The sequence below is a fragment of the Hippocampus zosterae genome, chromosome 7, assembly GCF_025434085.1.
Source record: "Hippocampus zosterae strain Florida chromosome 7, ASM2543408v3, whole genome shotgun sequence".
NCBI lineage: Eukaryota > Metazoa > Chordata > Actinopteri > Syngnathiformes > Syngnathidae > Hippocampus > Hippocampus zosterae.
In genome coordinates, this window is record NC_067457.1 from 26,269,608 (window position 1) to 26,286,252 (window position 16,645).

At 54.9% G+C, this 16,645-nt stretch overlaps 2 protein-coding genes across 3 annotated transcripts in view; one reads left to right on the forward strand and one right to left on the reverse strand.

The window, feature by feature from the left end:
- s100u (S100 calcium binding protein U) overlaps positions 1-16,645 on the forward strand; it is a 51,926-nt gene that overhangs the window by 8,576 nt on the left and 26,705 nt on the right. The gene's annotated exons all lie outside the window — the stretch shown is intronic.
- Positions 6,783-15,676, reverse strand: LOC127603702 (ephrin-A3-like). 2 transcript variants are annotated; one of them, XR_007963112.1, is made up of 6 exons: positions 15,090-15,676; positions 9,852-10,153; positions 9,615-9,686; positions 9,417-9,494; positions 7,912-8,232; positions 6,783-7,873 (listed from the first exon to the last, which is right to left on the reverse strand). XR_007963112.1 is itself a non-coding variant. In XM_052070233.1 (5 exons), exons 1-5 carry the CDS (start codon positions 15,224-15,226, stop codon positions 8,111-8,113), a joined length of 711 nt encoding a protein of 236 aa, XP_051926193.1. In that variant the 5' UTR covers positions 15,227-15,676; the 3' UTR covers positions 6,783-8,110. The 2 variants fall into 2 exon arrangements, 1 of the variants encoding a protein (XP_051926193.1); XM_052070233.1 differs by having other exon boundaries at positions 6,783-8,232.

Sequence of the window (16,645 nt, forward strand, 5' to 3'; positions counted from 1 at the left end):
TGAAGTAGCAAACAAAAACAGAAGCGTGAGCGAAACCAACCCGACAGCGGTAAAGGAACAGCAAACAAACGAACGTGACAGCGGCAAAGAGCAACAATGAGTCCTTTTATCCAACTCGTAATTGCGTCATGAGCAACAACAGGTGTGCAGCTGCGGGGAGAGCCCAACAGCGCCACCTGTCGGTCCCGAACCCAATGGTGACACAAAGAAGCCAACGAGAAGCGAGGTCGCAATCTTTCTCTGGCGACACTGCCTATGGTGACCTTATTAAATAGGTGTGGGGGGGGGGGGGATAGCTTTCAGGCTGCCAATGCGTTTGCATTCATTCTTCCGAGTCGAATATTCGTTTCAAATGAGAAAACGGCAAGTCAAGAGTCCCCTGTAATTAGGCTTTCCTCGTCGACGTGTTTACAAGGGTGCTCCCTTTGTGCCGCGCCAGCTTCTTTTCACTTTCCCAACTTGGAACAATTCTAGAAGGAGCGCTTGAGGCGCACCGAGACAAACGAGGCTTGTCCCGCGGCCCTGTCATTACGCACCCGTCCCCAAACAACCGCGCTGCGCTCGCTACCTGAGCCGCCGCGTGAGTCCGCGCCCGCTCGGCATCTTCTCGGCCAACCGCCGAGCCTTTCCCCGTCCGCAGCTCGGACTCTGATGATAAAACGGACTTTTTACGATCGACCCTCGTAACGATCGCCAACCTCTGACGCCGTGCTCTGACCCCATTCAATGGCACGGGCCATGGCTTTGGCCATTCAGCCTTTATTGGCAACTCTCACGACACGCCGCCGAGATTGAAATCAGAATGCTGATGTCAATGGCCTGACATCTTGATTTTCAACTGTCAACAGATGAATGTACAAACAAGCGCTGATGATCTTAAATGAATTGCAAGATGCCTGCTGGCTCTCCCTCTACCCAGTACTCAGAGGTACCGGGTTCGATTCCAGCTCCGGCCTCCCCGTGTGGAGTTTGCATGTTCTCCATGGGCCGTTCGGGCGGCAAAGCGGACGGATAAAGCAAGGTTCAAGGACGCCGAGCCGAACGGAAAGCAAACACAGACAAAGACTTGGGGGGCGGGGGGGGGGGGGGGCGCAGCGCAACACACATGTGCGTGCGGGCAGGCCAAGTATGTCCTCATGGCCAGCATAAGTAGAAGGTGCGCCAGAGGCCGCCGCAATGCACAGCTGGCAAGGAGCGAGACCCCGGCGTGTCAGTCGTTGCGGTCAGGCCCGGGGGCCCGGGGGCCCCGTCTCTCCCTCCCTGGCCCGCCTACCTCCTTCTCAAGCGGCTCTTGCTCCGGCACTCCCGCGACATTGACATTGAGATCCCACTCGAGCCTTCTGTCAAATTTGCTGTCGGTCGGAAGGGACGAAAATTCCCGCTGTTCTCCCCAAACGCAAATGTGACGCGTCCAAATAGTTTTTGGAACGCGTGACCCCCCAACGCGACAAACCCCCCGATCCGAAGCCTGCGCGCAAACAAATGGTCGGACTGGGCCAGACAGCTACGCCAGCGGACGAAAAAGTGCGGAAAAAAGCGTAATGCGAGCGACCGCATTACAAAGTGCTCAAACAAAACCGTCGCCGTGTAATCAGAAGTAAATGGCCGGGTTCGGATTCAACAATGTGACACAGGGTGGGGGGGGGGGGGAATGATCCACAAGAAGACAAACTGGACAAACTGCATTTGTGTGAACGCCAGCCAGAGAGGAACAATTGGCCCGCGTGCTATTCTGTACACAGCATAGTTTATGCATGAAGCCTTTCCAAACATGGTCAGTCAGGTTTTTTGATCCCCCCCCCCCACCCCCCACAGACACTCTCTCAGGCCAACTGCAACCTACCATGACAGACAATGCACAAGTCAGATGACATACGATAAATTGCCTGCGGCGCAGGTCTGATCAATGAGAACAGATGCCGCAATTTGGGGGTGGGGGGGGGTGGCGCAAGGACACACAAAAACAAGGTTCAAAGTAACAAAGCCAAAGCGAGAATGCCAACAAGACATGAAAAGGGAAACGGGAAAACATGACGCAAGGCCCAGCAAAACTAAAGTGCAAAATATGGCATATACATGACGTCACAAGCTAGCCGCTAAGCTAACAAGCGCTAGCTAGTTGGCAGATGATGGCGCTCGCTACATTTCCAAAAAGGAACGTCGACCAGCGCTCGCAGGTGAGCTTCCCAACGACCGGATCCCCGACGGGCTGCCGGGAAATGGTCGCATCAAATCTAATTAGCGCAGATGATTCTTTTTGGGTTGTTGCTTTTTTTTTTTTAGCTCCAAGCGAGCCACGAAAAGATTCCCGCTGTCAGCGGAATGATTTATTCACATCCGATTCCAAATCGTGCCTTGCCAAACGTGTCCTTTTTAGTTTGGCCACGGAATGACCTCGCTGGAGGAATTAATTGGCCATGCGGTCAATCGTACATGGAAACGAAATGGCTACGCTGGGAAATCTGCTGCTGACGGCGTTTGGGGCGTGCCGAACACGCGCGGGAAGTTCAGAGGAAGAAAGAAACGGGGCGATTCATGTTATTGGGGGTTGTCGCACGCACACGCAAACGCGCGAGTATTCTGTCCATGGACGCTGCGGGCCAATCAACAAACAGAATATCTCGTAATTCCCCCCGCCCGAAAAGCTGTCATATCAAGTGTTGCGTTTTCCAAATGACGCGTGCGGCAGGACGGCGCTTGGCGATCGATGATGATCGTTTGTTCACGAGGCCGGCAGATCGTTTGCGCCCCCGCTGGTGGCGTAACCCACTTTGACTCGAGGGCCGACCTACTTCTTCTGCTTGAGCCGCCGCCGCTCGCGTTGGCTTCGGTTTGCGATCGCCTCGGGCCAAAACGAATCCGGTCGAGCCTTCAATAGGCAATATTTGCCACCAGCTTGAAAACGTGTTGCGTGGACATTGGGTGGTGCGTGAAGCGCTACGCTCCTTTTCCTTCCTTCAAGCGGCAGACGCCAAATAACGTGAATAAAGGGGCGGTCTCTTCTACGTCAAGATGGGAACATTTCAACGATGCCCGCGCTGCCGTATGGACGCGCGATCACCCGCCATGCGCCCACCCGCCGGTCCAAAGTGGTAAACGGGCCCAGGTGCGAGGGCCCGCCGCCGCCGGCCGGCGAGCTCATTGCTTTCAGCTGTTGCAGCCAGTAGAAGTGCACCGCTGCTTCTGGAAACGCATTGCTGTCCCAAAAGACGACGGCAAAGACCGCGGCCGGAAACTCAAGGAAACAAGAGTGCGGACGTTTGCAGGAAAGGGGCCTCTGACAGAAAATGCCCCCCCCCCCCCCACCCCCACTCCTCAACCGTCAGTCACGCCAAACCCAAGTCAACGGAGGTCAAAACATGCTGGGACTCTGAACGTAGCACGGGGTTAGCGTTCAGGCTAACGTTTATGTTGCGATGCGATGTCCTTTTTCATCCGCCGGACTTTTGGAACAAAGTGGGAGTCGCGAGGCTGAGCAAAGCGTCGCCAAAGTCGGTCGGCGCGCAAGCGAGCCGACGTCCGGCCGTTGCGTGCCGCACGGGCGTCCGTGTTATTGCGTCTCCTCCCGGCCGCCCGCCCGCCTCAACGGAGCTATTCTGGGCAAATCCAAATGATAGTCTTTCAGCCTGCGGTGGGCCCGTTGCGGTTCCCTATTTGGACTTAAAGCCCGGAGCCTCCCGCCTGCGACTTCCCGCCCCGTTCTTCTTTTCGGCTGCATTCTTGATGTGACTTTTTGTGAATTGCATTTACATTTGGAGCGGTGGTGGTGGTGGGGGTGGGTCATTGAGCCAGGAAGGGATGCGCACGAAACACACGTTCCAGCTCCCGTCCTGCCCCGTCTCCTTCCTCACAGAGCGGCACTCTGCTCCTGTTCTATTTGCTAGCGGTGACACGGACCTCCTTTGGGGACGGAGCTCCGTCTTTGTTCCGTCTGGAGCCCCAAAGGCATCGAAAAACAACGCTGCTCCAACGCTTCCCGTCTGTCCCTGCGAGCCACGCCTGTAATTGCTACCCTCACCCATGGAGCGCCACTGAGCATTTTCACTCCGTTTGACAATGAACAAGCCACTCATGTTGTGACGAGCGCCTCGGCTGCAAGTGCCGTGACATCATCGCCGGGCTTCATCCCCCAAATAGTCGGGCCCAATCTGCTTGACGCATCTTGTTGTTAGAGAAAATACATTTAGAAACCGCATGGTTGCTTTTGCGGGCCACATAAAATGATGTGGCGGGCCACATCTGGCCCCCGGGCCTTGAGGTTGACACCGGTGCCCAAAAGGCATCTTTTTTTTTTTTTTTTTTTTAATTTAAGGCCTTAACACACTCTTTTCAAATAATACAACCCCAAAAATATACTGAGCGAGAGCATGATCAATGGATTAGACCCCCCTCCCCAAAAAAAAGGTTGGACCGGGTGGCGATCGGTCTGCGTTTGCAGAAAACAAAGCCCCTTTTCTCGCAAAGTAAGACAGCGATCATTTCTCACAAGATGCACCAACAACTCTGCTCAAAGACGTACCTTGGGAAACGAACCCGTGTCGGCGTAAAAGGCAGGATTGCAGCCGATGAAGCTCAACTGTCCAAAACAAGTCAGCTGTGCCGGTGCCGGTTGGTTCTTCTTCTCTCAAAGCCACGCCGGCTCCGACTCAAGCGTGTCGCCATCAAGTAGTCAGCGGTGGAAGTGCACCCCATCCAAAAAAGAAAAGCAAAATGGACTTGCTTCACGTCCGAGAAAATGATCCGTGAAACAAGATGGAGGAGGGTTGACCGCATCCCGATAGAGCAAAATGGCAATCTTACACAATTCTATCCAGCGCAAACAAAAAAAAAGAAGCGCATGGATCGATGACATTTGGGATCATCCCCGCAAACGCTGGTATGCACGCAAAGGGAAAGGGCCATTTTTGGGTTCATGAATGTATTTCTTGATCATTTGTCTGAGCAAAAGAATCTTTTTTTGTTTGTTTTTTCAAAACAGCCGCACTACGGGAACCAACAAGAGAAGAGACGAGCACTTGCGTCCGCCGTTGCTGAGCGGTCGACGGAATGGAGGCCATTGGGCTCCTCGCGTGAAAGGGGCCTTTATCGGAGGCTGTCAATGGCGCCGCTCCGCATCGGAGCCCGCCACAATGGACCCGTCATCGTGAAAAGAGGAACAAAAGAGCCTTTGCCTAAGAGGGGCCCCCATTCGCCCCCACTCGCCGGCGCGCCCTCAGCCCACGGCGGGCGAGTGGGTGCGCGCTTGCCGTGGTCTTTGCTTCCCAACATGACAAAACTCGCAAAGCGTCACGGATGGCTCCTCCTTCTCTGAAGCGAGGCCGTGTGTGTGTGAGATGACATTCTTGCATCTCTTTTTACCCCCCCCCCCCCCCATGTTGAATGCAGAAACGCACCACTTGGCCCACTCCCAAGTTTTAAAGCGCACCGCACCACAAATTGCCATTTGACAACCATTGGGAAATTGTTTTTCTTTTTCATTTTGGTGAAACATCTCCTCGCTTGACACCCCAACACGACAGGACACAAGCCCTCCCACCATCCCCTAATGCTTACCTGGTAGCTTTAGCGGCGGTTCATCTTGGCCGTTCACTGCCACAACCGGCGCAACAGCTGGATGGCCTGTTGGCAGCCTTTCCCTGACCCCCCCCCCCGCCCCCATCACATATGGACACCATCGAGGATGATGGATTTCTCTCAGTGGACATGAAAGCCAAGGAGTCATCTGGGCTCCATATTGGCCAACGGAGACGCTTTCATAGACCTTCGCGGCTGCGGACGAGATAAAAGGCGGCGGGTTGCAAAAGCGTGCGGGGAGGGGGCCAATCGTGAGGGTGGCCCAAATTGACAGCTGTCAAATGCGGAGGCGGGCGCGGAGCTCGCTAGCCGTGTCTGCGGCGAGGCTGATGACCAGCTTCGGTTACACGCAAGGAGGGGCCGCTCAGGTGCGAAAGAGGAAAAAAGAAAAAGGAAAACATCAAGCAAAGCAAACCAAAGTCATCATTTGGACACCGAAAGGTGATTTGATGTGCCTCGGCTGGAATCGTGCCAGCCGCCGCCTTGAGGGGATCTGGAGACGCCGCGCGCTGACTCATTTGTTGATAAAGCCATTCCTTTAGCGTGCACGCGCGCGCGCGCGCACATCCCTCCATGCAAATGCCTTTCCTCATATTCATTGCCATTCCGCAAGATGCCACACTGTGTGTGTGTGTGTGTGTGTACAGGAAATGTCACCTCCACTTGATCCCACTCTGGAAAATCAATGTTTTCATAAAAGCAGCTTAGCCACGTAGGCACAGGTCACGGCAGCTGCAATGCCCCCCATTCCTCGCCCCCCCCCCCCGCCATATCGAGATGCTCATATAATTCGACAGTGTTGGTCAAAGGGAAGTGCAGCCCATTGTAAAGTCTGCCTTGATCATCTCAAACACAAGCAATATTCGTTTTCTGAAATGGTTTGTTTTATTCCGGTCAAAAAAAGAAGTAGTAATGTCAGTACTCGGCAGGTTTTTTTTGTGGGGGTTGGGGGGCTGCAGAGTGGGGCCCTTCCAGAAACAGGCTAATTTCAGCAAGGCAAACCACAGCTGGGTGTAAATTCAAGACACTTGCAATATTTGGCGCTTGACTATTTTGAGTTGAGGATTTCCCGTTTTGTTTACAAAGCAGACATCAACTTTCGTCATGTGGATTTGGAGCGAGCATTAAGACTTCCTTTGATTTATTTGGGGGGTGAGCGTGTGTGTTCTTCTGCAGCGTGACATAACCGCTCTGCTTTTTTTTCCTTTTTTTTTAGGGAGTGGGGGTAAGAGTCATTCGTTATTTTTGGGCTTTAGGTTTTGAGCAGATGCCCAAAGTGTGGGCACATCTGCGCGCGCACACACACACACACACACACACACACGGAGGGGACGGGATTACTGTAAAGGCGAGGGAAGCGGCGGAAAGAGGAGGAGGCGATTAGCGAACGTTGCGGTGACTTGTGGGAAGGAAACGGCGGAGTTGAGAATAAGATGCCTGACAGCAAATGTGACCTCGTCAAAAGCACACGACGCTTGACGAGCGCGGTGCGCAACATCCTCGCGCGGGTGTGCTTTGGCGACGCCTATCGGCGGGAAGTAGCATAGCGGTGCCGCGAGAACCCATCGACGCCACCGATTCTCAAATATTGACACCAGAAGACCAGAAACGGAGCTTTTATTCCTACTAGGCGTGCGAGCTCGAAGAGTTCCTGGCAACTTGGAACAGAGGAACAGCCGCAATTCGGGAGATGAATTTGTGCGCTTGCATCGGCGTCCCCTTCCTGGCCTTTGGCAGTCACCTTGCTGATACCATCGTCTGCAACCTTTTGCTGCATCCAGCGTCCCATCTTAAACCATAAACATTCATTACTGCTGCTTGCATCCAGCACCATCCCGTAAGTCACAAACATTCTTAAGCCATCCCGCGACTGACGTCGTCTGCATCTTGCCCCATTTGTCCATATTCGGAGCCTTCCCATGAATCAAAAACATTCGCAATCCATTTTTGATGTTGCTACCTGGCAACTTTGTTCGCATCCGGCACCATTACGCCGTATACGTAAATCGATCCATCCGATCATCGGAATCCGGCAATCCTCCCATGAATCCTCGGCGTTCCAAATCCATCTCAACGTTGGCATCGTCTGCTCGTGCCACCTTCGTCCGCATCCGGCACAGGTTTCTACACGGGCACGTGTATCCTCCTTAAGTTGTAAGCATGCTTCATCTATCTTAACGCTAGCGTTGTCTTTACTCGCCACGGTTATCCGCATCCAGCGCCGTCATCGGCATCCGGCACCGGGCCATAAAAACGAAAATGTACCGAATCCATCCCGACGCAAGCGTCGTCCGCGGTCCTTCTCCTGAATCTGGCACCATTTGCTGCATCTGGCACCAATGTCTGAATCTGGCCAAATTTTCTGCAACTGGCACCATCCCATCAATCACAAACATCCTTCATCCATCCCAGCGCTAGCATGGTCCGCATCCGGCACGGTCCCGTTACTCCTTGGGCGGGTCTCCGTTTGGCTAGAAATGTCACGCGGCCGCAACAAATTTCTTGGGTCCGTCTGATTTTGCGCAGCCCGCTCTTGCTAGGAGAGCGGGGGGGCGCTGGCGAGCAACATGGCGGCCACGGTGAGCAGGAGGCGGTCGCGCGACGGGCTGCTGCCACTCACGCTTTTCTCCAGCTTGGGAACTTTGGGGTTGAATTCATCTGGAGGAAAACAAAATAGTACAGAGGAAGAGAAAGGCGACATTATGAATTCATCAGCGTGTCAAATGCAAATGGCGATTCACAAACACGATCAACACGGCAATTATCATCAGCATGTTGCTAACTCTCCGCTGTACTTTCTTTGTGGTTTTTTTTTTTCACACTAATGAGGACTTGGTCCTAAGCGTGCGCATGTGTGTGGCGGTGGTGATGGCGGCGTGCGGGGGTGTTCAATCAGGATGAATTAGCAGGGTCTCGCAATCCATTAAACCCAATGAGAACATTAGCCGCGGGCTGAAAGAGCTGCGAGAGAAACGTCCCGAGTTATTCGGCGTAAAAGCGGACGAGGGGCGTTCGTGACGCTCGCTTGCCATGACATCCGCGGGGTCATGAGAGGAAAAAGACAGACGTGGGCTGATTTCACGCAGAGAGAGATGGAAGTTGAACACGGGACACCATGGCCCACCAGGCTTAGAATTCGGCCCCAATCCATATGACAAATACAAAGGCATACATTCTATCGCTATACGTGCGCGCGTGCGTCCCAAATGCTGCGACGTGCCGCGGTTGCTCGCCCATGCCATCGAGTCGGCGTCCTACACCAAGCCGCTCTTGTTTAAGGACACGTTTGTGCTTTAAAATCCTCACTGAGAGGCCGCCGGGCATTTTAATGTTGACCTTTTTTGTGCTTTCATCCAAAATAAAAAAAAGCCTTGGGCTCCTTTTTTCGGCACCCGTTTGACCTTTTCAATCGTCAAAACAAACCCTGTACTTGTCACCCGCGAGGCCCGCAAGCCGCCACGCTATTTTGGTGCGCGTGTAAGTCGTCTTTGCATATGAATGAGTGATCCTCTTATGGCAGCCCCCACAAATATGCGAGAAAGGAGGCGAAAGGAAGGAGACGTTGCTCCCGAGGCGTTTTTCACACAACCATAATCCTCCAAACGGCGCCTCGAGCGTCTGCTTGATTTCAACAGACACCTCTGTTATGCATGCCTTCGCCACCAGGAGGCAGTATCACAAAGGCGTACAGATATACAAGGAGCCACTCGAGACGAAGCTGTGGCGACAACGGTCGATCTTCGCAGAGGAGCAAGAAAACGGCACCCGAAGGTGGCGCGCGGTCGTCCGTTTGCGACCACCGCCGACGAAACATCACAATAGTTGGGTGGCAAACGACTCACCGACGTCGCGTATCTTGACGCTGGGCCGCACCGCGGAGGCGCCGGACGTCCGGGCGGAGTCGTCGTCCGAATGAGACGCTGAAAAATCAAAAGTGACGAAAGGACTAGTGGAGGACACCCAACCGGGAATGATTTAAGGGATGAAGTAAGGAGACGGCCCAAAATGGGACCCGGGAAGCAAAAGGGGTGATTACGCACCGGGGGAGCAGCAGACGTAGACCCTCATCCTCAGGCAACCGTGGCCGTGGCGGTGGCGGTGGGTGGGAGCGGCTAAAGGGCAGGTTGGAGAGTGAGCGTCAAGAAAGAAATACTTAGAAATACTTTGCTTGTGTCAAATGAATGAATATGGGAGGGGCTGACGCGCACTCATTCTAAACGCGCGTGTTACGCAGGCGGTTTTAAGCCGCTGTGGCGGTGTGGCATGCGCGCACTGACATATGTAGTAGTACTCTTGTCCCACGGTGAACTCGTAGCCCAGCGAGAAGGCGCTGTAACGCTGGAACTTCTCGGAGAACTTGATGGGGACGTGCGGCGCGTGCGGCCGCTTGCACTCCCAGCGCTTGAAGCCGAGCCGCGGGTCGCAGGCCAGGTAGCCGTCGTAGCCGACCATGTACAGCACGTACTGCTCGGCCACGTTGCGCTCCATCGCCCCCCGCAGGCTGCTGTTGTAGTGCGGGCAGTAGATGTCCAAGTAGTCGTTGACGCTCACCTGCACCGTGTAGCCCTCCCGTCGCAGCCTAAGTGGAGGGGCGGGGTAGGGGGGGGCGTGGAAAGTTAAACAGGCAAGTTGTTTGAAACTCTCGGCCACATGGACATGCAACCATTAACAAGAAATACCGTCACGCATACGACAGCGCTCAAGGAAATGTAGTGTACTCCAGTGTACCAGCAGGTGGCAGTATTGTGCTGCCCCTAGCCCGCCTTCCTCCCTCTCGATTTTTTTTTTGCATCTTGTTGTTACACAAAGTGGGGAAACAATCAGCATTCATCTGCACTTCCCACACACACACACACACACACACACGCGCGCGAAGGCATAGCCGTGTTATTAGAGGAATCCTCAAGAGACATGGCTATTTAATTAGAAAATGAGGAAGGAGAGATTTCATACCTTGATCCTGATCAGCTTTCCCATTTGTGCGTAACGAGACGCTTTTTTAGGGGGGAGGGGTGGGGTGCCGTTTATGGCACGTTCATAGCATCACAAATAAACGAAGCTACTCACCAACTGTGGAACAGTGGAGGAAAGTTCCCGAAAGGGACAACAGTTATGTACACGTAGAAAGCATATGCAGACAGAATGCGCCATATTTTTTTTTTGGGGGGGGGGGGGGTTCCTACATGACTCATGTCACCAGTAGGTAGAAAATAGATTCTGTCTTTGGATTTATTCTTATTATAAATCAAGAGGATTTTATGGACCGATCGACAACTCCCTGGAGCAACCCACACAAAGCTGGCTCTGTGAAACATGAACGCGCTTGTATTTGAGCTCTCAATTATGAGCCCCCCCCCGCCCCCCCGCCTCATTTTTAGAGAGTATGCATCGAGTTAAAGAGAGCAAAAGAAGCAGTGGAGACTCTTTCCGCATCAGCAAGTCAAGCTTCTTCAGCAGTGCACTGACACCTCACAAGCCGCATACATTATGCAACGCTATCTGTGCCGTCTTCTGCCACTCGCGCGCAGTGTGTGTGTGTGTGTGTGTGTGTAGCTGCAAGTGAAAGACATAAATCACTGCCATTACTGTCGTCAGTTCTAAAGGAAATGCGCAAGAAAAGGCCGCTAAGCTAACTGGCTGACTGCCTGCCGATACGATCACGCGACATGTATGCCAGTGGCTAATGAAGGCACGTAAAAATCCATCAATAAATAATCAATTCACACCAAGCTGCACAAGTGACAGAGGGGCCGTCAACATTTGATGAAAAAAAACAGTCCTATTTGCAACGGGAAGACACTTGTATCGACTCTTTCAGAGAGTTACGTGTCCTTTTCCACAGGATGATTAGCGCGCGATATCGGGACACGTGGATTCCTCTTGAATGATTCAACGGCAACGTACACGCGTGGACGCGCAAACGCGGCCCGCGTCCATAATTCAAGCTTTTTCTTTCTGAAAATAAGCCGGCATCCTTTTTTTGCGCTCGCTCTCTTCTGCCCTCGCCAAGGCGCAAACAGGGTTCCTGCGAACGAGCCTGACGACGTACTACGTCCTTCGACGGAGCTCGTCAGCAGGTCGGACCGTGCGAGCGGCACGGCGGCTTGAGATTTGGTGTACATCGCCTCAATTTCTGCCAGGAAGGAAGACGGAGGTCAAAAAACAAAACAAAAGCCCCCCCACCCCCTGCGCAGATGAAGAAATAAGATAAGAATGAAGCCAAAGTCAGGGAGGGAAATTGAAAGATGAGAGGGCAGATTACGAGGATGATGCACGGCACGGGTCTACGTGAGGCTAAACGCTGTATCAAAGGTTTCACAATTGGCCGATGGGGGTTAAGCCGCCGCGGCCTTCAAGCCAAACTCGAGAGGGCCGTCCGTGCAGTCTGCCGGCGGCGCTGCGGGCGCAATAGTCATGAAAGCGGAATAGCTGCCCATTAGAAAGACGGAGACGGGCACCGGCGCGCCAACGCCGCCATTGGCCTCGGGTAGCAATCCCCACAATCCACGCGTCACCTTTCGCGGAGGCCCGGTGCGCAGCGTCCCGTAGTTCTTTGCGGAGGATAAGGAATACACGCCTTTGAGTGCCGACGTTGCCCGTCTACGCGGTTCGCTCCAGCATTTGTGTTCAAATATCCCTCGCTTACAACAAACGCCGTAGCGCGTTTACGTAAAGGGCGCCAATTGCGTGAGGGTCAGGTGCCGCCCCCCTCCCCTGCCCTCCCCACACCCACATTCCTCATCGAGCAATGACAGCCAGGAGACGGCGGGGAGAAGAAAGGGCGATTTTGCGATTGCAAGTGGAAAAAAAAAACAAGTCAAGGAAAGAGACAGCGAGATAAGACCCCCCCCCCCAGGGCCCTATCCTCCGGTCGCCCCTCAGTGTCACCCTTTATGATCGTCTCCCTCCCCCCTCCTTCTGCCGCTCAGTAACCTTCAGAAGAATGATGAATGGCGAGAGGAGGCAGATTAGCAAACACGGACGGCATCGTGAAAAATGACAAATAAGGAGGAGGGGCCCAGGGGGGAGGGAGCCCCCATCAGTCGAGGCGCCGCGCTCGGGCGGAAGGCGCGCGGGCGACCCGGCCACGCCCGAGACACTAACTTTTCTCTCCTTCCATTTATCTGACGTCGCCGAGATTTTGCGTGCGCGCAAAAAACAAATCAAGGACCCGCGCGCAAAAGGATGGGGGCGGGGGGGGGAATTTTGGATCCGGGCCTCACGCATGGATGGGGAGGCAACAAGAGTGACCCACGTGAAATTGGCCGCACTTGTCCATTAATCACCGCTGGCGGCTTGAATTGCCTTTGCGGCCAAGGACCAAAGAGCAACGTCGAGGCGGTCGTAGCCCGGACATCGTCGGACATGTCGCATCAGCGATCAATCAAAGATGCCGTCGGGGATCAGCGCAGATCACCGAGGGAGGATTATCAGGCGCGCCGGCTACGCTTGATTTCAGTCGCAGCAGCCACGAATTTGTCAATTAACGCCAAGCGGCTTCATATGCTAATTGGGGCCTTTCAAATGAATAATCCACCATTTTGCATGTCAAAACACCGTCTGCACCTCCGAAGAACCCCCCCCCTCACATGTTATGCATTCACCTCCAGCAAGGCCGGCGGATACAAGCAGCTTGCGCTTTGCAAGGGTTGCTAACACCGCGGCGCACTGGGAAGAAGGCCTTTATTGGATTACGCCCCCACCCAGCCCCCGCTTTAATAGCGCTTTTGCAATCAGGGCGATTTGAGCGGAGTGCACAATGCCATTGCCAATTGCGCACAACAAAGAAGGAAGTGCTTCCAAATCGCTTTTTCCGGGGCCAAGCCTTCCCGAGGTTTCTTTTTTGGGGTCGCGCTTTGGATGACCTTTCTCTCCGCCGCGGCCAATTAAAGGGTCCGGGCGGTAGGCGGACCCATGCCGTCGGCCAGCCCGGCGCGTGCGCCACTTTTTATGGCACGCCGATAAGCCGGCCTGAAGTGTGGCCTTGAGAAACAAAAAGCCGCCCGCCCGCCCGCTCAAGGTCCCGCTTCCGTCAAGCCCCCGCGCGCTTTCCTTCCTCCGACGTCAGCGACCGCGCCGAGATATCGAGCCTTCTTTTTCCGGCGAGGGAACCGCCTCCGCGCGGAGACGGGCCCACGCGGCGGCCGGCGCGGCTACTTTGCATCGGCCGCCGGGGGGCCGCGCGCTTACATCCGGCCCGGACGCGCGGATGATGGTCGCCGCTGCCCGGTAAGCCGCACTGATGGGGGCCCTTTTCGCAGAATGGGAATAGCGTCTACTTGCGTTGTATTCTACAAGCGCAAAATCCATGCCACGGCGTTTTGCATCGCGCGTTAGCCTCAAGCTAGCCGTCTATCGGCACCCGCGTCCACCTTCCCTCGGCGACGTTCCGCCAAGCCCTAATATGAATCATCTGCTGGATTTGTAGTCCCGGCCGAGCAGTTTGGGGCTTTGCGGCGAGCAGACGGGGCTTTTGCTAACGACAAGCAGGAAATTAAAAGATGGGGGAATTGAGAGGGACGGCCCGTCTGGCTTGAGACCAGGCTGGGAGGGGGGGGGAGAAAATAAGCGACTCAGAGATGGAGGCGGGCGATAGGAGGCGAATACAAATGCCCGCACGGTTGGGGCGCGGGGGGGTGGCTGGCTGAGGTTGTGTGAGGAGAAGCGGCTGAAAGAACGTGAGAATCGGCGAGTAACTGTGGAGGAGACAAAAGGCGGCGGAGACGGCATCGATCTCGCCGCTACGCGGTCGATCGGACCTTCGGGGCCACGCGGCGACCTCGGCCCAGAACCGAGCCAAAAGCCGCTATCAAGTGGACAAACGAGGCGCAAGTTCCGCAATGGAAACGTACGCCGCCAAAATTGGACCATGTCATTCAGTCATACTTTCACCTTCCACCGGGGGGAGCCAGAGTAAATCCTACGTTTCCAGGGTATCGTCACGTTTTGCAAAGGTTTAGGAAGCCGTCGTATTTCAAAAGGGGACAACAAGAAAAGATTTTTCCTGGCAGACTTTGGTTCATTTTCCAGACGAATTGGAATATTGTAATCGAAATCGAAATCAAGAAGCAGAAAGCACTTTTAATACTTTAATTCAACGGCTAAACGACACACCAACAAGTATTTTCCATCTAGTTTTCTTCTTCTTTAATTGTATCAGGTGGGGTGGGGGGGGGACCGGTTTTGAAATGATTTGTCAAATGACCCGTCACCTTCATTTTTTCCACCTTTTCAGTTGAGTTGCATGAGTTTGACAAAAACTGAATTGATCTGAAAAACAACAGCTGCTAAACACACGTGCAACGAATCATTTGTGGGGGGGAGGGTTGTTTTTGGAATAGTTGCCTAAAACACACGCCATCGATGGGCCACCTTCTCTGAAAAGAAATCGGGGGGGTGCTTTGTGGAGGTTAGCGCGAGAGAGTGAACTGAACGCACGACCGCGACTCCGCCAAACAAAGAGCGCCGCCGGCGGCGGCGGGGGGGAACGGGGTGGCGGGGGGCGGGGCACTTACAGCAGGTTGGAGCTGTTCCAGTAGACCGCGTGCCGGCGGCTGCCTCTGGACGGCTCCGAGGTGGACAGCACCGGCGACAAGACGCTCAGGCACCAAGTCGCCACAGCCGCCGTCGTCATCATCATCACCATCATCATCGCCGCCCCCCCCCCTCCAAAAAAAAAAAGAGCAGCAATGGCAATAATCCGCACACGCCTGCGCGCTCCCGACCAGCCGGACACTTTGGCCAATAGTTCAGCACATCCGAGTTACGCGTTGTTCAAGTCCAACGTCATGGCGACGACACCGACCCTCACTTCGGCGGCACTTTGGGATGGGGGGCGGGGGGCGAGGGTGATTCCGTCGCGCGACTTGAGCGTTCGCTGGCGTTTTGCGGAGGAGCTCGCTCGCTCGCTCAGCCGCCGCCTGCCTTGCCCTCGCTTCCTTCAGCAGCGCCACTCGCCGGAGGGCCGCGCGCCTGCGCGCGCGCCACACCGCCGCGGACACGCCCTCTCGGTCATGACGCGCACGCGCACATCACCGCCTCGTATCACTCGCTCAAACGGCAACACGCGCGTGAAGAGAAATCGCACACCTGCCAGCATTTGGAGTGCCCCCCCCCTCCCGCCCCCCAATTCAAATGATCTGGGACACATTTTGTGACATGTCCCAAATCCAAGCTTGCAAGGCTTTGAGTGACCGACGACAAAGTGGCGTTCTTGTTACGCCACGCGCTGCAAATTGAAGTCGAGGTACTTCATATTACGCTGTTTTGAATATGAATGACTTGTCTGACAGAGCGTCGATGAGTCCAGTGAGCTCAAAGGTTCCACCGTACGGCCAAAGACACGCGGGCGGGCGGCCACGAGCCCCGGGGGCCACCCTTTTGTTGACAGAGTAAGGAGACGAGCCCGCGGGCCGACGTCGGCCGGCTGCCGCTCCTCTGCCGTCGCGGACGCCTTCTGCGGGTGGTTATCGGCAGGCTCTTTGGGATGAGGGCCGTTGCCGTGGCAACAAAGCCCGCGGCGCCAACCCGAGCCCCTTTGTCCCGCCGCGCGCGGTTCAACTGGCACGCTTGCGACACGCTGGCATTTGTCATTCTGCCGCCTCCCTCCTCACCCGGGATGCGAGCGACAGATATCCGGAATGCCATACGGAAGCGGCGTATCGCGCCCTTTGCCCGTACACCGACGGCGTCTGGCTTTCTGCGCTGCGCCAATGAAATGACCGAGAGTGACGTTGAATAGGTTTCCCGCACCCGGTGAAAAGCAGCGGATGAATATTTATGACGTGCAGCCACGCCGCTGTCATAAGTTATGGAAGACATTTGTTCAATTTCCGCATAAGAAGCAGACGCTTTTGCGACAGCGCCCCAAAAGTTGGCACTCGGCGGCGTCGCCTTCTCGGAGGACCCGTTTTGTAGCGCGCTAGTCCCCATTAGCATTTTCATAAAGGGCAATGGAGTCGGCGCGTCAGAAAACAGAGAAAAGGTCACACCTGAAGCGCACACGCTCGCGCGCGCTCCATCAGCAGGCTCGCCGCCACGGGCCGCTTCTCGCCAAATTGAGGGATTGCCC